Source organism: Sesamum indicum, linkage group LG10, assembly GCF_026168435.1.
Source record: "Sesamum indicum cultivar Baizhima isolate 11 linkage group LG10, ASM2616843v1, whole genome shotgun sequence".
In the NCBI taxonomy this organism is placed as follows: Eukaryota; Viridiplantae; Streptophyta; class Magnoliopsida; order Lamiales; family Pedaliaceae; genus Sesamum; species Sesamum indicum.
In genome coordinates, this window is record NC_142666.1 from 21,132,314 (window position 1) to 21,152,376 (window position 20,063).

At 36.5% G+C, this 20,063-nt stretch overlaps 3 protein-coding genes and 1 long non-coding RNA gene across 4 annotated transcripts; 2 read left to right on the forward strand and 2 right to left on the reverse strand.

Annotated features, from left to right (window-relative positions):
* Positions 1-224: 224 nt before the first annotated feature.
* Positions 225-6,860, forward strand: LOC148786775 (uncharacterized). Its single transcript, XR_016067965.1, has 3 exons — positions 225-378; positions 2,143-3,373; positions 6,387-6,860. It is a non-coding gene; the product is annotated as an uncharacterized LOC148786775 (long non-coding RNA).
* On the reverse strand, positions 2,009-3,672 carry LOC105171544 (MATE efflux family protein). Its single transcript, XM_011092695.3, has 2 exons — positions 3,534-3,672; positions 2,009-3,442 (listed from the first exon to the last, which is right to left on the reverse strand). The coding sequence occupies exons 1-2, from the start codon at positions 3,573-3,575 to the stop codon at positions 2,009-2,011; spliced, it is 1,476 nt and encodes a 491-aa protein (XP_011090997.1). The 5' UTR covers positions 3,576-3,672.
* Positions 6,861-9,345: 2,485 nt separating the features above from the next.
* Positions 9,346-14,201, forward strand: BCE2 (2-oxoacid dehydrogenases acyltransferase family protein). The gene is made up of 8 exons (XM_011092759.3): positions 9,346-9,676; positions 10,280-10,426; positions 11,046-11,171; positions 11,647-12,053; positions 12,409-12,656; positions 12,892-12,980; positions 13,155-13,382; positions 13,798-14,201. The coding sequence occupies exons 1-8, from the start codon at positions 9,458-9,460 to the stop codon at positions 13,909-13,911; spliced, it is 1,578 nt and encodes a 525-aa protein (XP_011091061.2). The 5' UTR covers positions 9,346-9,457; the 3' UTR covers positions 13,912-14,201.
* Positions 14,202-14,395: 194 nt separating this feature from the next.
* LOC105171545 (pyrimidine d) lies at positions 14,396-19,590 on the reverse strand. Its single transcript, XM_011092696.3, has 11 exons — positions 19,139-19,590; positions 18,761-18,843; positions 17,667-17,990; positions 17,261-17,513; positions 16,176-16,256; positions 15,969-16,076; positions 15,859-15,888; positions 15,255-15,392; positions 15,084-15,121; positions 14,884-14,983; positions 14,396-14,762 (listed from the first exon to the last, which is right to left on the reverse strand). The coding sequence occupies exons 1-11, from the start codon at positions 19,295-19,297 to the stop codon at positions 14,688-14,690; spliced, it is 1,389 nt and encodes a 462-aa protein (XP_011090998.1). The 5' UTR covers positions 19,298-19,590; the 3' UTR covers positions 14,396-14,687.
* Between the last annotated feature and the right edge of the window lie 473 nt (positions 19,591-20,063).

Genomic DNA, 20,063 nt, shown 5'->3' on the forward strand with positions numbered 1-20,063 from the left:
AAAAATTAAAAATTATCATATATCATGGAATTGATTATCATCAACTAATTTATTTGAGAAAATTTCGAGATCAACAGTTGGGTTTTGTTTGATAAAAGACTCAGAAAACAGCATGAGAATATATAGATCTTAACAACATGGTGGATTTGGATTTGTATGTGGGCCTCAAATTGGAAAAACTGGGCTATTATAAGACCACGTTTGAGCCCTATATCAAGTTTGATTTTTCAGTCCAAAAGAGCAAAAAACTTTGGAAATTCAGCCCAAAAATTGTCTACCGAGAGACAATTGCATTATTTTCTTATTGCTGGCGAAAAGCTTGCAGTCTCTTGAATTTTGCACAATGCGATCAACTCTGGTGATTTTCTTGTAAAAGAGGTAGTGTTTTATCTAATTATTTTGCCCAAAAGAAAAATGTACTCATCGTATTAAACAATTCTGTTTCCTTTTCCGCTGTTGTTTCTGGATAATTTGGGTGTCGAATGAAATTATAGTTGCGGTCTTCTTGAGGATGGAGTGGGGTCTCACTCACAGTTGCTTTCGTTGTTATTGTTTTTCTTTTTTTATTTTCCATAATTCTATTGCATTTTTTTGGTTTAACTAAGTGAAGTATTGTTAATGAGAATTTGAAGGGAGCTTTAGCTTTATACGCTTGGGTGCAGATGGTATTAGTAGTGAAGCTGCAAGAAGAGTGTTTAGCTGATGCGTTTTCTTTTTAAATGTAGATTGAAGGGGGGTTAATTGGAGGAAGATTAGTATAGGGGAGTTGTTATACACTTGATGGAAATGAATGTACTATTTTATTGAAATTATTCTTGATTTTAACAATCATAATCATGAAGGTGACCATCTTTGTTATATAATTTCGTGGGGGTGGTTTGATGAGAGAGGTGATTCTAGTTGTGGCTGAGCTACGGTTTGGTCGGACCAAGGCATGGGAAAATTGGGATAATATGCTGTAGTTTGAACGAGGGACCATAATTTTGCGGAATTAGGAGCACGGTACTCTCTTTTTTGGTTGAGATGATTAAACAGGAATCGTATGTCTTGCATAATGAATTTAATTTGACTCTTGGCATTTCAAGATGGATGTCTATATTTCTAGAATAATTCAGGTCTTAATGAGATCCATTGATTCATGACGTGCTGGATCTATAATAATTTACGGTTGTCATAAGATCCTGCAGCCACTGATTTTACAGTTGAAAGTTAGGACATCTATCTATCCGTTCAAATTTAAAATAGTAAATTGCCTGAGTAAAACACTTCTCTCCTTGTGCTCTTCTATGGACATCTGAATATAATTACTGAAGATACTCTGATGGAGAACAGTGAGATGGATATTGTGGACACCCTTATAGAGAGGTTACATTGTTGGTTCTCTTACATTATGAATAAACAAGGGCATTAAAAATTTCAGAAAAGTCTTAAAACTTGAGGTGTTGAAGTGGTGATTGATCTTTGGATATTTAATATGTTAGCCAGTTTGGCCTAGGTTAGTATACTTCCATGGACGGATTTGTTCATTATCTCCCAGTGGAAGGTAGAAATACTTTGGTTAGTAATCTTAGGGCAGGAAGATCTGAGGGCCTGTTGTTCACTCTTTGCAATGCAAGGTAAAATGGTATATTTTGTCATGTTCATTTTTCCTTTTTGGTTTTGTGAACTCTAGATATTATATGACATCTGGAGGAGCTTTTTCTGACAAGCAATCATATGATTATTGATGCATATAATACCTGACAGAGAGAAATGGAAAACTATGGTACTCGTGATGTGTATAGTCAGAAGAGTTATCATCTGTAATATTATTTGCTCTTCAGTCAATGAAAAGGACAATTTATATTGTTCCAAACTAGTACACTTTTATATACAAAGAGTATCTTCACTTTTTACTCCCTGAGTTCTGCAATAGATCTCTTGGTCATTGTAATTTTAAGATTGAAGAGAGAATTACAAATAATCTATTCCTATCTAGCTGCAACTTGTGCTCTCCATTACTCCAATTTTAATATATAGTCACTCCTTCCTCACATTTCACTAATAAATCTGCATGTACATATTCATTGCTTATACCAATCAAGTCTTTTGCTTGTAATGATTCATTCTCCCAATCTGTTTTATGGATAACTTTTAAAATAGATAATACGCATGCTACCTGAGCTGCTAAAAGCCCGTAACAAAGGCCCACGAAGCCCAGTTCCCAGTAAAAGGCCAAAGCTACCGCCACAGGTGTTCCCATCATGTAAAATGAGCAAAAGTTTATTCCTGCGCCAATGCTAGGCCGAGCGCTTCCTCGGAGCACCCCGCAACACGTGGTTTGTGGACAATTGGCAAGCTCACAAAGTCCAATAATGGGTAACACAGCCATTGTCAACTCAAGAACTTCATTATCGTTGGTGAAGACCCTACCCCATGCTCCTCTTCCTAAGGTCGTCAACAGAAAGCCAAAGATTGATGTGGAGAAGGCCAGTGCTATGGCTACTGCAGTTGCCAGGCGTGCCTTTTGTGGCCTGCCTGCTCCAAGTTCATTGCCCACTCTGGTTGAAATAGATGCACTAAGTGCTGAAGGCAGTGTGTACATAAGAGATGTGGTTTGTATTACTATAGCTGATGTTGCAAGTGCAACATGGGGTTTGTAGAGGTAACCAGCTAGAAGTGTCATGAGTTCATACCACCACCATTCTAAGCAAACACCAAGGCAACTAGGGATTGCTAGTCGAAGTAGCATTCCCCATTCCTCCCAAAGTGCGGTTGTCGAACCAAGCTTATTTGAGGGTGGTACTAAGGATTTGGATAAAGATGTCTTCTCATCGTGAGCATAGTTTATATAGCCTAAAAGAAAGAGCAAGATGTTGAGGTTGGCAATAAATGTGGAAATAGCAATTCCCTGGATCCCAAGATGCTGATGGAAAGTAAAGAAGACGGTGATGGGATAATGTAGAAGTATTGCCAGCAGAGTGCACCAGAGTAGTGGCCATGTTGTCCCTTTGCTGCGTATGTAGATACGTAGAGGATGAAGTAAGCTGTTGGCAATAAGATCAGGGACTGCAAATCGGCAGTAAAGGCTTGCAATACGAACTACTTGGGGTTCTTGGTGTAGCCATAACAAGAGAGGTTCAAGATAAATCCAAAGCATCCCAATGGGTATAGATGCTAAAAGCAACAAAATGATTGTTCTCTGTAGAGTGAGAGACACCATGGTAAAGTTTTTGGATCCAAAAGCTTGACTACAGAGTGGTTCCATTCCCATGGCGAGGCCGAAAAGCACGGAATAACCTGTAATGTTGGTGAAACCAATGGCTAATGCACCTCCTGCTAGCTCCAAGCTCCCCAGCCTTCCTATGCATGCTACTGAAATCATGTTTTTCAGGTAACTGAATATGCCCATAATCAATATAGGAAAACCAATATCTACTATATTCTTGAGTTCCTCCATCACCTAACAATTAAAGAATTGTCAGAGTTAAAAAGTTAAAAATCACTATTCTATAGCATTATGCTGTGAGTTTTAAAGATTTTGTTATACTTACCTCTACAATTGTCAGGTTCTTTTTGGTACTCACGGCCGCCATAGTTTCCTTCTTGTTTATTTCTGTTTTTCTTCTCTCTTGTTTGGTTGAGTGTTAGAGCATCTTATAGCTGACACACTCTTCTATGCGCTTCAACATGCATGCTCACTCCATGCACTGAAGGAGAGTGGATGGAGACTTTATAGGGGCTGGAAGTGGTTGGTTTTCAAATTTCTTTGTCCCTTTTCTTCTGATTAAATAATTATGCTAATTGTAAGACAAGAACCTAGATTGGTTTTTGCTCTAACCTCTTACGATTAAAGATTGCTCAAGGTTTGGTTTGTCATTTTGCCAAATATATGAGAACATATCTACTTCCTCCACTTAGAGAATCTTCAGAAAGTAATATTGCCTAGATCTATGATTTAACTCCACATGTGGAGGTTTTATCTATTTGTAGTTCTCATTTTCTCCAATATCACTGATTTCTGCTAGCCTAACTGATATTTTTGCAAGATTAGGTCCCCATACGATCGGATTATTCAAGTAACCCACTCAAATCAAATCAATGCCATTTTTCACTACTTTCCTTCAAATTTTTAAGAAAATTGGGTTCTTAATTGGTTGCATCAAATGCTTGTGATTATCTTTAGTTTCCCAATTTATGCATTAACTTGAAATTATCAAACTACTTTATCACTTAGATATCTCAAGATTTCTTGATGTTGTGAAGAACCTTGATAAACTCATATCTGATGCTGTATATAAATCCATGCTTTGTCAAGTTAATGATGGGAAGAATCTATTTATAGTAGTGGAAGCGATTGATTCGGGTCTATGTCAATTCTAGCTAGTGTTTTCAGCTAAGCAGAAACCTTCCATCCTGTGCCTACGTGAAAGTATGTATCCAAGATCCTGGGAAAAACTTCCTTCTAGTCAATTGTAGCACATACCTTGTCCAGAAAAAGTTTCTAAAAGAAGCTTTCTTTCTGTAAACACTGTTTCTTTCTTCTTTTTGCAAGTTAGGTTCAACTTAAGAAAGCACACTCTCTCTCTCACCCACCCCCCCAACCCACCTTTGCGTCATCAATTTCCAATCTTCTGCAGTAAAGGGTGTAGTCATGCTACCCTAGTGTTAGTTATTTTTGGAGTTATGTTTGCAAGTTGTCATCATATCTATTGTCTCTATCAAGAGATGCATGTCATAGGCATCACACAATAAACTTGCAGAAAATCATGTATTCGCATCCATGCATTTTTATGAAAGGCTTAATATGCATATTTATCACACATGTTTCACACTTCATGCATTTTGACTGTTTATATTTTTTTAAAGGAAAATAACAATGTAGCCAGAATTACAAAGAATTGTCTGCATGTTTACTTTGGTCGCCATTTGCATGTATTTGTGAGTCATTAGTTGGTTAGAAGCCCGAGCACTTGCAACGGATATAATCTTGTGTTGCTCATATGGAACCATGTGCATGTGCATATTTGTTACACCAAATGAGCGACAAATCAGGCCATATGTATAATTATTGTCCCCACTTTCTCATGATCTTTTAGACGAATTGCATTTCAAGCATAATTTTTCTTCTTCCCATCCAAAGATGGGATATTACACCTTCCCACTCAAATTCCAATTGAACCCCAAAAGTGGTACCGTCGTAAGAGAAAAGAGTACTATCCGTAAAGGGTCACATCTATTGCTATTACTGATATGCTGTATTTTGGTCGCGAAGTCTCAGGCAGTGTGCTAAGAGAACCGACAGGATTATTATCCTCCACTATAGTGGTATAATTTTTCACATCCACTGATTGAGAAGCTTGAAAGTAGTTTACACTAACCTTTGAGTTATTTAATTGGATTTTCTTCTCTTCTACTTTAATGTTCTGCCCCTATGTTCCCACCCTAAACTTAGACAAATACACTAAACATTTTCTTGATGTATCGTGCTTTAAATGACTTAAGTTCTGATGAAAATTGATATTATGCACTAACCACCACCATGTTGAGGATCTTATCGTGTTTCTGAAAGCTTAAGCGACTAAGCCACAACTTGCACAAAGTTGACACTAGATCAAATGCCTTTCTTCCTTTGCCCCACAGGCACTTTGCTAATTAGTGTCTTTTGTTGACAAGCAAAGATGGAAAGCCTACTGAATTGTCGTTTGGGTTTGAGATTGAAGAAGAGAAAAGTAACAACTTAGAAAAGAACTAAACACCATAAAGACACCTTGTGGATCATAGTGCAATGATACTCTTTTTGTAGGGTCGTGGGATTTCAAATTGCTGACAAGATATGTAGCACTTATGTCTCTATTATGGACAGTCAAGAATAGTGTGATTAGTTCTAAATTCTGACTATTATATGGCTATCAGTTCGAGTACAGAAGGATTGTTTAGTGGAGAGAATCTACTGGAGCTAGATTTCCCACATTATTTGGTCTCATTTCTTCATGAAATGTCAACCGAGTAACAGGAGAATTTTTCCCAGCATTGGGGGCAGATCCATGGAGTCAAAACTAGAAAAGATCAAGAATTGACCATTGTTTATTCCTTGTTTTGAGAATTTGCTTATCCTAATTGGTGGTGCTTCTTTGCGGGGTGCACATAGTGGAAATGGCTGGGAAATGTCTAAGCAGAAATCTGGTGCAGAATTGCCTGTTAGGCTCTAACCAAATACTCTAAGAAAGTTACAGAAACAAAACTTCGTTAAAGCATCTTCTTTTTGTTTAATGTTTATATCTAACTGAGTCGAGCTCAACCTCATGTTGAATGGTGAACAACTTCAATTATGGCACATATCACCTTTCCTATTTATTCTTATGAAGTGAAAGGCATGTAACTGTTGAACATTTGTGACAGTGCAGAACTCAATCACTTGTAACAAAAGGAGGATTGGATACAACATACAGATGTCAAGTACTCTTCCTGCAACTCTATGTTTGGAGTGAAATGGACGGGGGGAGTCGTGTTTTCCAGCTTATATTTCTCATTCAAAACGTGTTCTTTAATTTACATCTTGTGGTAGAAGGACATGTGATTGGAGATAGATTTCAAAATCAAAGCTGTTGATGGTGTGCCGCATTGCTCTCCTTCCAAATTTGCATGCAATTGCAGCTAAATTTAGGTAGCGCATGTGCTTCAACTTTATAGACTCTCTCTCACTATATATATATATATATATATATATATGGGTGTGTGTGCGTGTGTGTGTCTATTGTCATTTCTTGGTTGGAAAATAATGCAGATATTGTTCAAGGGTTATCGCAATTAACACTAATTAGTCAACATTCTTTTACTTGTAAAGCAATTAATATATTTGTTCTTCTTTCTTCTTTTCATTATATTTTAGCTTTTGGTTTGAAGTAAAGAGAATGTGTTGTTCTCATGATGGGGTTGGAAAAAGAAGGTTGCTTTCCAAGGTTGGCATGTGATGTTTGCAGATGGAGTTCTCCATGTGATGATGATGGAGCCATTGATGGGGATCAGCATCACTGATGGATCAATGTAGAGGATGAAAGAAACTTACTAGTTAGGATTGAGCATGCTCAGCATTATTACAAGAGCTCAACACAAAAATAGCTATGTGATTGAAAGTTATCATGTGATGAGGGTGGGGTTGAGTTTTTGAGATAACATGGATTTATATGGTGACATGACATTATCCTAATATTCAACACACCCCCTAATGGCTTCTAACTAGGAAAAAAACACCTTGCTGACAAGACTCAAATTTAAGCTGTAACATGTGTTGATTTTTGGGGGAAGATTAGGTTTTCTGTTTAGGATTAGAGTTTAGATTAGTTTCAATTCCAACTCAAGAAAGGGTTTTTCAAATGTAGCAAAGAATAAGGCATATGGAGGGGATTTTTGTATGATTGGAGTGAGGTCACAATCATGTGAGGTTGTTACCAATCAAGCTCCATGGATGGTGATGATCAAAATTCCTTCCACCTCAACCATGTGGCTTCATTTCTTAGATGCAACTTAACTAAATTGGACCACTTTCTTCCTTGCCTTAATAATTCAATTCTTGTTAAGTGATCAAGCTCTTAAGATATTTTAGCAATTATTTTATGTTACTTGGTTTTATTTTTTTCACTATTAATGATTATAATTGTCGGTAGTTAGCCTCTAAATTAAAGGGAAAAAAAATTGGTATAGTAGTATACTTGATATTTAAGTGCACAAATTATTAATTTTATTTCATAATTAGAAAGCCCAGTTTGTTATAATAGAGAATGCAACAGTGAAGTCAAGATAGCTTGCTTGCTAGAGTGTGAATAATATAAAAAAAACCCCACTTGGGGAGTAGAGGGTTAGGCCAATAATTCCTATCCATTATAAAACAAAACAAAATTTAGTTTGGGAGGTGGACTTAAACCTAATTTCAACTGAACAAAAATAAATGAACTAGCCATTGCTTTTCTTTTAGTCCTATCTACAGTGTTATTTAAATTGGATTCAAATTTGAATACAGATTCATTAGGTATTATATTAGAGTCCATACCCAATCCTCTTGATAATGATAACTCATTGCCACCATTATTTGATGTTAGGTCAAATTTGACTCTCATTCATTTCTGTTTCCACCTAAATTGTTAAATGACGATTGGGCCCAAAGGTCGACGATTAATGGGCCCAAAGGTCTATATCTTGTGTTCTAAGCAAAGTTCAGATGCCATAGGCCCATTTGTTAAATCGAGAACAATAATTGAGTTGGCAACACCCATGGGCTTAACTGCAATATTTATTGTTCTACTTGATTCAGCTTCCAAGAGAATTAATGTTTAGGGTGGCTCCACTTTCAATACTTGTATTTATTAAAAGCAGTGGCCTCCATTCTATACTTTAAACTTTAATATATAGTTTCATAAGTTTTTATTCCTTGGGCAGAGTAATTGTGACTCAAATTAAATATTTTATATGATCACATTTTTTTTTATTATATGATCACATTTTAATTAAATTAACTGTGTCTGGTGTTTTTTTTAATGAAAAAATAATTCTATATTTGAAATAACAAATGTATCTTTTTGTGAGATTTAAAGAAGTGGATGTATTTTTTAAATCATATCTCAAGTGTTTATTTGGATAAGCTCTGCTGACATAGGAAACGTGAATTATACTAAATGTATAGCGATAAATAAAGGGTGGACTGTGGGAATTAAAGATAAATATTGGGTTAAATATGTGGTATCTGATAAATTAGGGGCAAAAATGAAAGATAAGATAAATAGTAGTAATACATATCTAACAAATTAAATGGGTAAAATTCATTTTAGTTCCTGACTTTTGATTCTAACTTCAAAATAGTCCTTATCTTTTCAACGTATTTTAAATTAGTCCTTCCAACAAGAAACAATCCTATATGGCTTATCAAACTCTTTCTTTCTTTTTTCTTTATTATTTTTAACATAAAATCATTTGTCATTCACTTTTTAATTTTAATTATAACTAAGTCCTTATATTTTAAACTTAGAAAAATATAATTATTTTAATTAAAATAATTTACCGTTGGTCAATTAATTAAGCAATAACTTGATTAATGATATATTAATATAATTATTATGAATTTAACGAGCTTATCGAATCTTCAAATAAAGAAATATTTGAATTAATAAGTTGGAGGAAATGTTTGAATAAGAAAATAGAGCAAAAATATCTTTAAAAAATCTAGTATAAGAACATAAATAAGTAAATATAGGAAAATTACCCCCTAAAAAGACTATTTTAAATTGAATTGAAAAGAGAGGGATCATTTTCAAATTGAAGTTAAATATGGGGACTAAAATGAATTCCACCCCAAATTAAATTGAACTACGGAACTCCTAGACGTAATCAGTAGCAAGCTTCTCTGTGAATTTACTCTCTTAACAAAGAAAATTGGAAATCATAAGGATTCGGACCACTCCCTCGTACGTAACGGCTTCCTAATATGATTTGCCGTAAAATTTGTCGGAGGAATCCATGGAGCTTCAGCCATTGGTGGCGGTGTGTATACCCCACCACCACTCCGCCGTCGGCGGCTGCTGGAGCCGCCGCTCAAAGAGCCAGTTCTGGACTGGGTTCTTTAGCTCTAGCTCGAGCTCAACCCAACATTTTTGTTAATCGAAGAACGTTTCCTTTTTTCGAGAATCATCATGAGGGAGATTCCGTATGCCCCTCTTATTTCGTTTTTTATTAGATAGAATGTGGCTTCTTCCTTATTTTTTCAGAAATTGTTGATTTGCTGCACATGATGTGCGTGTGTGTGTATATCTGCTGCATCTTTTTTGCTTGCAGTAGAAAAAGAAACTGAAAATTTAAGATTTTTAGTTTTGTGCATGAGACACTAGCGCTGGCAGATGAAGTTCTAAAATGCCGGCCTCGACGATATATTTCGTTAAAACATGTAAATTCGTTTGCTGTGTGTGAAGATAGTAAAGAAAAAAGGGCGTATCTTTGTGTTAATTAGTGATGCTGATAATATCAAAATCATTTTCATGGTTGATCAAATGTAATTGTTATGTGCACCTTCCTTGTTGCTTTATTTGTTTTAGTTGAGCTTTCCCTTTGGCATGAACCGGTGTTCTACTCATTTCAGGCTCCCGTGTTCAAATATGACAAAGGAATTCAGAAAACTTTGAATTTCTTTCCTGTGGAATTAAAGAGAGTTTGATATTCTAAGGCTGCCTGTTTTGCCAGGACATGAAGATTTTATGAATGCTTGATGTGTGTTGATGAACTGTGTTTATATGTTCTTTTTTATGTTTTTTAGTTGAGCATTCCATTTGGGACTAAAGGATGTAACTTTACAACTCATACTCTGGGCGATCCTCCAGTTGGTGGGGTGGTTGATGTGCCTTTGGCACAAACAGGAGAAGGTATTGCGGAATGTGAACTTCTTAAATGGTTTGTGCAAGAGGTGAGTGGATGATCCTTTCATTTGTTCAATGTTTAGGTGAAAAATCAACAGTTGTTGATTTTGTGGATGAATTTTCTGTTCACTTTGTGCAAGTTTTTTTCTTGTGTTTCGTTATGCGCTTGTGGTGTATTTGCATGTTTGAGATGTTTGGTGACTTGTACCCAGCAACCAACTATTACAGTCCTTGTAATTTATAAAGCGACAAGCAATCAGCTGCCTGCATCCTTGTGCTTTTCCTTTCATGTAAACTGCTTCTGCGGACGATATTTTTGCTTGCTCTATTCTGTCTCTATTTGCAAGTCCAAGTCAGGGTCAAGAGGCTACATGTTTCTGCTCTTGCAGAACTCCTTGCTCCATGAAGTGCCAAAAGTATGCCAACCTTGGTCTCTAGCAAGGGTCCAAATACATATATGAGCGACTCTTTTCCTCTTGGTTCAAGGATAAAGACTTTGTCCATTTAATGCTCTTAATACACTTTTAAGGTCATTGCAACTACTGATGCTGCTATTCTTACATGGCTTTTTCTGATTCTATATTTTTATAGTACTTGACATCATATTTATCTTTAAGTTATTAGCTATGGGAAATCTTGAAATGTATATTCACCATCTTCCGGCAGGGGGATCAAGTTGAAGAGTTCCAACCACTTTGTGAGGTTCAAAGCGACAAAGCAACCATAGAGATTACTAGCCGCTATAGAGGAAAAGTTTCAAAGGTTCTCCATGTTCCAGGAGATATTGTAAAGGTAAACAATTGCAGTTAACCAAAATAATTTTCTTGGTAAATCAAACACTTCTGCTTGTCCTGTATGCTATTGCAGTTGCTTGCTGATAGGCTTGTTGTTGCAACTTGCTGACCGTAATTGGCATAATACAGTGTGAGCAATGGTGGCTGCAAAATGTAATATTTTGATGTCAAAGATATCTTACAATTGCATGCTAAACACAGACAACAAATTAGCAGCTTCGACTTGTAGCTGAATATTTCATAGACTGTGGATATAAGGAACTATTGTTATCAGAACATAGAAACCCCTGATATTTTATATGTTTTTGAGTTGTCATCTCTCTTTGTTCTAAAGATATGCCTGGTGATGATGCTTGGAACTCCATTTTGCCTTGCATTTCTTTTAATTTTCTTGTACTTGGTGCAAGACTTCATCACAGTTGCAGAATGTAAGCTTTTTAGTATATGAGGCCCTCTTTTACTGATATTTCTAGGTTGGAGAAACGCTTCTGAAGATGGTTGTTGATGAAAATGCTGTCTCTGATCAATGTTCTGAGACACTAGAGGTTATTAAGGTGCACGATTCTAATACAAGTGAACTAGATGTTACTGATTCAGGGCACAAAAAAGCAAAGCTAGGTGGGGCGTTATCCACGCCTGCCGTGCGTAATTTTGCAAAACAATTAGGTGTAAATATCGAAGATCTGCACGGAAGTGGCAAAGAAGGAAGAGTACTCAAAGAGGATGTCCTGAATTATGCTGCACGTGAAGGCATTCTTAAGGAAAGCTCAGCATCATCTGATGATTCTTCTGCCGATGAATATCTTGAGAGAGATCAGAAGTTAACTGAGGTTGCATCAACATATGGACTGAAGTTTGACGACAGGATAGTTCCTCTGAGGTATATTATCTTATATCTCAATCTGTTCCCTGAATTAAATGATAATATCTAATTTTGACTATAGATTCTCATTCTTCCTTTCTTTTTTTTTTTTTTTTTTTTCACATCCTCTTTTAAATAGGCAGGTATACTGTCATATAATATATATTTTCATGATGTTAATGTTTCACTCATTATTATGTTGTTGAGATAATTGGAAAGGTGAAATGGATGGTAGCTGTTGTTTCCAGTTGAGCAAGTTCAATAGCAGCAGATACAAATTACTAATGATTTTGTTAGCATGTAAAAATCAACATGGCAAATTAGTATCAAGTTAAGCATGCTCAGGAACTCGCCGGTGCTTTACTTTTTGCAGGGGTTTCCAGCGTGCTATGGTTAAATCGATGACATTAGCTGCGAAAATCCCTCATTTTCATTATGTTGACGAGATAAACTGCGACGCCCTTGTTCAGCTTAAAGCATCATTCCAAAATGAGAATTCTGACCCAGGGGTCAAGCATACTTTCCTTCCTGTGTTGATAAAGTCACTTTCAATGGCATTGAACAAATATCCTTTGCTAAACAGTTGCTTTAATGAGGAATTGCAAGAGGTGACCCTGAAAGGTATATATACTTCTGCTTATCTGATAATTTTGGTAATGTATCTTGTTTAAGAGCTGATTCTTTTCAACTTTGTAGCAGCTTTTTATTTTATAATATGGCTGTCTGCTGAAGTACCGAGTTATATTTATGACTAAATAGATTTAAAAAGTTATCTTTATTTTCTTTCATTTGTGCTTCGAGTACTGCATTATAAATCATTATGTTGGACCTGATATTTTCTTCTTGGATATCAAAGGACTGCACAACATTGGAATTGCAATGGCTACCCCACATGGCCTGGTAGTACCTAACATAAAGAAGGTTCAGTGTCTCTCCATCTTGGAAGTAAGTTATAATTCTTGGTATTAAGCTTGACAAACGCTTTTATTCTCTTTTCAACAATTTATATTCAATCTTTTCAAGGTATCCCATGCAACCCCTGCTCATAGTATGATAATAGAGCTTCAGTATGCTTTCTTGTAAATACACCTGTTCCTGATATTACTGTTATTCCTTCAGATAACAAAAGAGCTCTCACGACTACAACAATTGGCTTCAGCTAACAAGCTTAGTTCCGATGATATAACTGGTGGAACTATTACTTTGAGCAATATTGGCGCAATTGGTGGAAAGTTTGGTTCCCCTCTTATCAATGCGCCTGAAGTATCCATTATTGCAATGGGACGGATCCAGAAAATTCCCCAATTTGATGGAGACGGGAATATCTATCCTGCATCAATTGTGACCGTAAGCAAATCCCTTGAGCACCTTACACTCTGTACCATGCCCTGCATATCACATATAATATTCAAATAGGGGCATACCAGCCATCTTAGCATATATGAGGATCTCCATTCACTAGGATAATCTGGTTCTCCGACTTAGCTATTGCATACCCAGCATCCTGTTGAATTTCCTTGACCTTGAAACAACATTCCTTTTTGTTCCCAATGTGGTGGTAATATGTGATCTCTACTCAATACACAAAAACATGGGACTGAACAAAAAAAATAATAGGGATGAAGAGAACATATTTTGCAAGTGCTTGATTTATGTGCAAATTCTTTTTCTGGAGAGTAATTATAGGTGGCAGCACCTAAGAGTCTTTTTCCAACCTATGACGTGTGTTTTCTGCCTGGCTAATGTGGTACATGTTCATCAGGTGAATATAGGTGCGGATCATAGAGTTCTGGATGGGGCAACAGTTGCTATGTTCTGCAATGAGTGGAAGCTGTTCATTGAAAAACCAGAGCTCTTGATGCTGCATATGAAATGATTGCTCTTGGGATGGAATTCATTTGAACAAGCACCACTAATATATCCCCAGGAAGTCACCAAATATGAGTGGGAGCTGAACTAAAAGATTCCATGGCTGGTGAGGCACAAGCTAAACACAATGTAGCTAAACGAAGTGGCAATGCTTCTTCTAGTTGTTGAGTCTTTAAGATAGCAACTATTTGACAGGTATTAGAGTATATGAAACAAACTGCAGAAAATACTCTCTTATGTGTAACCATAGAGGCAATAAATTTGTACAAATAAATTCAATCTTAGGTTGCCTTTATATCTCGCATTGTGCCTTCTTTTTCCCTATCTTCAATTCTGTTGTGAACGGGCCCCAAAGTAGTAGTAATATGATCCTTTTATGCAAGGAATGGAGCCAATAGAACTAACTGATGGATGTTTCAGCTAACCAACACCTGCCTCCAATTTCATAAACTCAGCAAGATTTTTCAGGTAAAACTTAAAGGAGAAACAGATGAAATTGCAAGAAACCCTCTGTTCCTGCTGAATAAAATCTTATACTTTTGGCATTCAATACGAATCGCAAGCCTGTCAAAGTTTTGCTCTCTGTTGACAACCCAAACAAATTTTAACTCTCAAATTTGAAAAAAAAAGGAATTTCCGACCAAAGATGAAAGATATATATATCAATGGCAGACAACTCCAGTTTCACAAAATTCTTGGAGGGGATATCTCCCTGGTGGCCTGTGTACAATGTGGTAAAAATTGGATTTTCCGACCAAAGATGAAAGAATATAAATTTTCAGGCTACCTACAGTCTGCTCCAACTGCCTCGTATATTGACTTGTAACCATCCCTCTCTAAGCACTGAGCAAGTTCAGCCTATAAAAAGGAATAGAGGACATCAAAGAGAGGCAAGTATAGTAACCACTCTTTCTTCTTTCTTAGGAGGGAATAGATAAAGAAAAAAACCTTATATAGTACTCACGAAACAAGGTAGTACCTTTATCTCAGGTATAAGTGCAGGACCTCCATACGCGAATGCAGTATACAGCTGAACAAGAGTTGCACCTGCTCGTATTTTCTTGTATGCATCTTCACCACTGACAATTTATTGGTTTAATATGATCTCAAGATACAACAGAACTTGGGATCAAAAAGCAAGAATGAGATTATATCATAAGCTCAAGAAGGATGTGTTACCTACTAACACCTCCGCAGCCAATCAAAGGAATCCTTCCCTGTGATAAGTTACACAAGATGCATGAGTCGAATCCATGAAATGCAAGCAAGAAACTAAATCTATAAGTTGATTAAAGTTAACCAAACTATCAGTAAATGATGCTGTACGGTAGTATTTTGAAACTTGATTACCTTTGTAAGAACATACATGTCCTTGAGTATATTTGTGGACAAATTAAAGAGGGGTTTCCCACTCAAGCCACCAGTTTCTTCAGCAACAGGGTTTATACTTACAGGATCCGGTCTTTGAATAGTAGTATTTGATATGATCTACATGCAAAAACAGAAGCTGGTCAAGCATGCCAGGTTCTTACCATCATCTTATAGACAAACAATGACGCACTCAATAGGAGGATAACAAGTAATTGACTAGAAAAGCATTCCATTGAGCACCACCGCATCCACCTAACTGTTTTAAGATGTATGTGAAATGTAATGTTATAAAACCTTTGACCATTTGAGTGAAACAACCACAGACCAGTTTCCTCAAGTTCAAAGGTCCAGACAAGAATATTCAGGAATATTCTGTCAAGAACATATTAATTCAATATCTAACAGTATGACCTCTATGTCGACAATCACACTAAAGAGAAATAAAAACTCGGCTGTTGGAAGATGAGCCGTCTTTTAAGTTGACAAGAAGCTCTGAGAACTACAATTGTGCGCATTGAGCAGATATTACAGACAGTGAGAAAAGAAAAGGCAGAAGAACTTTAGAGGGTAAGGAAAAACATACCAAGCCGTCTACTCGAAGGGCAAGAGCAACCTGCAATGCAGAGAGCAAAACTGAGAGAATTTAAGGGCCTGTTATACAGAAGGTCAAACAGAACATAGTTAATCGCATACCGCTGCGATATCTTCAAGATCCTGTTTGGACAAGTCTGGAGCAATTTTCACAAGCAGAGGCGGTGGTCCTTCTTCACCCCATTGCATTTCATCACGAGCAGCTTGTACCTTAAAAAATTAAAACATTAAAGTCAAATCCCTACTTAATCAGCAACTCAGTCTCTAATGTATATAGATCAATTGAATTTACATAAGTAATATCTGTACCTTCTTAACAAGGTCTTTCAATTGTTTCCTCCCCTGAAGCTGTCGCAGTCCAGGAGTATTTGGAGACGAAATATTGATAACCTACAAGATGATTCCTATGCATTACAAGATCAGCAGATAGCTGTCCAACAGTGATTTTGAAAGATTGACGATGGATATATGATATTAAGAAAGATAAAAGTGAAATCAGAAATGGCATAAAAAAACACAAAGATCTACCAGCCAGAATGTCAATCACAGCACCATTACATTTAACATCAAGAATAATCCTATTATATTCCCAAGGAAAAATTCATTACCAAGCCATGAATTACTGGAAGTGGGCAAAAAGTGATACATGGAAAACAGATCTGATGGGTAATAAACAGGAAACGAGAAGGAGATGTTGTACTCAAGAAGTATTTCAAATATATATTTGAGGACTCTATGAATACACCCTCCAAGAGAAAATTAAATTAAGAATAAGAAATTTGAGAATACAAACATATTGCATCAGTTTTATTGCTTGCTTCCACCCTCCTCCCCTCCCTATAGTAGAATGCCAGAGCATATAGACGATTCCGGATGGTGCTTATTGCTACAGCCAACACATTAATCCATTATTCTTTACAAATACCAGTTAACCATGGATCTCTTACATCAGCACAACCAGTAAACCTGCAGTGAATGAATATTTGAAGGTAGTATAGGGCACACTTAGCACAAAATTCATTTCAAGTTTCTTTCAGTTTCCAATGCACACTTACTAAGTTTTAACATCAATCCCATCCATTGATACTCAACTCCTACGACTGATGAAGTTCCTACTGCCAATTAAGTGGAACTGGTTTCTTCAAAATTCAACAGCTTTATCTTTGTGGATCTAGCTTTTTTTTTTTTTATTTTAACTGATTTGAAATTGTATTTCCATGTTCTAGTTAATAACAAATTTACCTTGTGAACTTTGACAGATCCCATGATATGTGGATGATTAGAATCAACACTTCTTAAACATCAAGAGAAGAATTACATACTCAGGATAGGGTCAATTGTGCCATGAGAGAGATGGTGAATATGAACTGACATGGATCGTATAAATCATATACCAAATAATCAGCATATTGTGATAATGTATGAACTCCTTGTACATAGTCAGCTGCAGCATCTTCACTGGTCTTATTCTTCCCAAGGTTAACCCCAAGTATTCCAGGACCAGCTTTCCCTCCATGTACGGCATCATCTACAGCTGGAGATAAAGTGCTTGATGTTTCTAACTTTCTTTTACCATGTTGTGCACCCAACCGCTTTGCAACAACAACAATTCCTTCACTATTGAAGCCACACCTATTAATGATAGCACTGCCACAAATTCAAGCAATTTAAAGCTTAGAGTCTCATTTAAGAGAGTGGCACTTTATAGATTAAGTAACAATACACGTAATGCCACAGGAATAGAATATAATAAATGTGCTTTTAGACTTGAAGAAATCAGTTCCAGACATGCAGTCCTACCCTTCATTTCGCAATCTGAATATTCGAGGCTTTGGATTACCATCCTGTGGAACCGGAGTGACTGATCCAACCTCCACAAAGCCAAAACCTAAACCGAGTAAACCTTCGACAGCCTCTGCATTTTTGTCAAAACCAGCAGCAAGACCAATTGGATTGGAGAACCTCCTCCCCCAGACTTCAAGTTCCAATATTGGTGGATCTTGCCTCTTCTCGATCGGAACCCATCCTCGAGCAGCAGCAGAGACGGCTAATCGGTGGGCAACCTCTGGGTCCAGAAAGGCAAAGAAAGGATTGACCAGTTTTGTAGCTGAGAAAAGCCAGCCACTGCATGATCCAAGATAGGTAGAATCAGCCATTCTTTTCACCCCCGAAAAAATTGAAGTACAGCAAAAACTTGAACTTTAAGCCAAGTATGAAAGCATTTACACTCTCTGACCCTGTAAGCTTAACAATATTGATATGCATAAATAAAATTTCATTTTGTATCCAACCAACATGCAGTTTACAACTCCATAACACTAGGTACATATTTTAGGATTGTCAATGGGCAAATCAAAGTTTTTAATCTTTGGATTAGCGACTTGCATATCTGGCCCTCCATTTTAAGGCATTTCCCCAAACTCGAGTTTGTTTAAACGGCATTGTGGCGCTTCTACATGAAGAGCTTAAAGCATAAAATATTTGGTAGAAAATACCACAGCAGCATTTATGATTTATCTTTTCCAACAATCTCGTTAGTGACTGAACATTAAGTTTTATAGAAAGTAATCCAAAAACAAATATCCAGTCTCCACTTTAACATATCCTCCTACTTCAAGAATGATCTCATTATAACAACAAAGAAATGCATTGCTGTGTCTAGACTTCATTCTTCAGCTGGTGTAGTTTATCAACCTTCCTTATGACTTCCCTTCCAAACACTCTTCAATGAATCCTTAAAAGAATTCCTGATAGAGAAAGTGACATAAAAAGTCTCACTGAAAGCAATACACAAGATTGACACATTACCAGACATATAAAAACGCTGTTGTATCTGCTCCAAACATTAGAACAATACAACCAAAACACATCTTAACAAAGATCAATATGAATACCAGAAAGTTGCTTCATCCACAGTACTTGCATACGCACCTCCACCTATGAGTAGACCTATAGCAGCTCCTGTAAACAACCTACCCTGCAGTTTAAGAGCGAAACTTAAGCGTCTGGAGGGAAAAAAAGACGAACTATTCTTTTAATGGAACAGCAGACTCATTTTAGCCGCCCCTACACAAACCATTCTTCCAAAACATCGAATTTTCATGGTAAAAGCTATATTTACACAAGCTAGTAAGACATAATCAAACTACGAGATCACCTTTTTCTTTGGAAATGAGGCACTTTTTCGATATTACATAAAAAAGATTGCATTTTTCATGTCAAAAGCTACATTTACAGAAGAAAGCAAGAGATTACCAGAAAAACAAGATTACCTTTTTGGAAGAATGAGGGACTTTCTTGGGACTCGGAGGCTGTGGAGTGTGAGTATTAGTAGAAGCTGTCGAAAAACAACGAGTGGGAAGATTATTGGATTTCGCCTTCCTGTACACAGAGCATTCTCTAGCGAATTTCAGAGCTGCCCTTGTTGCCATATTTCTTTCACAGAGAAAAAAGAAAAGTAGGAACTCGCTTGAAAACGCTCACTCTCAGCAATTCGGAAATTCTTCTTGTGGATTTCTATCTATACACACACACTCGCGTGGGCAGAAAAGAAGGGCCTAACAAAAAAGACTGAGTGGAAGCGAATCTCTCTGTCTGCCACTGTTAAAGAGTGCGGGAGGTGTATGTGAGAGGGAGAGGGCTCTGCAGGGAGAAGAAAGGGGAAATCTTTTGAAGAGAAAAGGAGCGGCGCACCATAATCCAGCCTCAGGGTTACTATTATACTATACATACATACATGAGACCTGCTCCAAGTAGACATCTAATATTAATGATATACTAAATAATACTTTACAATATTAATATCAATATATCATATGTGTAATAATATTTTTAATTTGTCAAAGTTTTACAAGTTAAATAAATATGAGGAACAATGATTCAAGCAACAAGGTCATAATCAACTATATGAAAAATATTACATAACTAACAAAAAAATAGCAAAGATTTCTTTTTTCTTTTTGGTTTTAAGAGAAGTAATCAAGAATTGATCTTGAAAATAAAGACACTTCCTTTTTCTTTTCTTTTTATCTTAAGATTTTCATTTCCTTACTGAAATTCTTAAACCAAACAAAGTAAAAGAACAAGGCTGAAATGTTTCTATACGCATCAAAGATGCAGATTTTCTATGCGCATTTGCTTTGGATATTTCATCAAATAAGACGTTTTTTTGTACAATTCTCGGAGGTAACTGCAAAA

Bases quoted from the DNA above. Each gene is read 5' to 3' on its own strand.
- LOC105171544 (XM_011092695.3), bottom strand. From the start codon at position 3,575: ATGGCGGCCGTGAGTACCAAAAAGAACCTGACAATTGTAGAG. The intron at 3,443-3,533 runs GTAAGTATAACA...TTTAATTGTTAG, and splicing joins AGAACCTGACAATTGTAGAG to GTGATGGAGGAACTCAAGAA.
- BCE2 (XM_011092759.3), top strand. From the start codon at position 9,458: ATGATTTGCCGTAAAATTTGTCGGAGGAATCCATGGAGCTTCAGCCAT. The intron at 9,677-10,279 runs GTATGCCCCTCT...TATGTTTTTTAG, and splicing joins ATCATCATGAGGGAGATTCC to TTGAGCATTCCATTTGGGAC. The intron at 12,054-12,408 runs GTATATTATCTT...TACTTTTTGCAG, and splicing joins GACAGGATAGTTCCTCTGAG to GGGTTTCCAGCGTGCTATGG.
- LOC105171545 (XM_011092696.3), bottom strand. From the start codon at position 19,297: ATGGCAACAAGGGCAGCTCTGAAATTCGCTAGAGAATGCTCTGTGTAC. The intron at 14,984-15,083 runs GTAACACATCCT...ATAAATTGTCAG, and splicing joins GGCTGCGGAGGTGTTAGTAG to TGGTGAAGATGCATACAAGA. The intron at 14,763-14,883 runs GTACTACCTTGT...TCCTTTTTATAG, and splicing joins CACTTATACCTGAGATAAAG to GCTGAACTTGCTCAGTGCTT.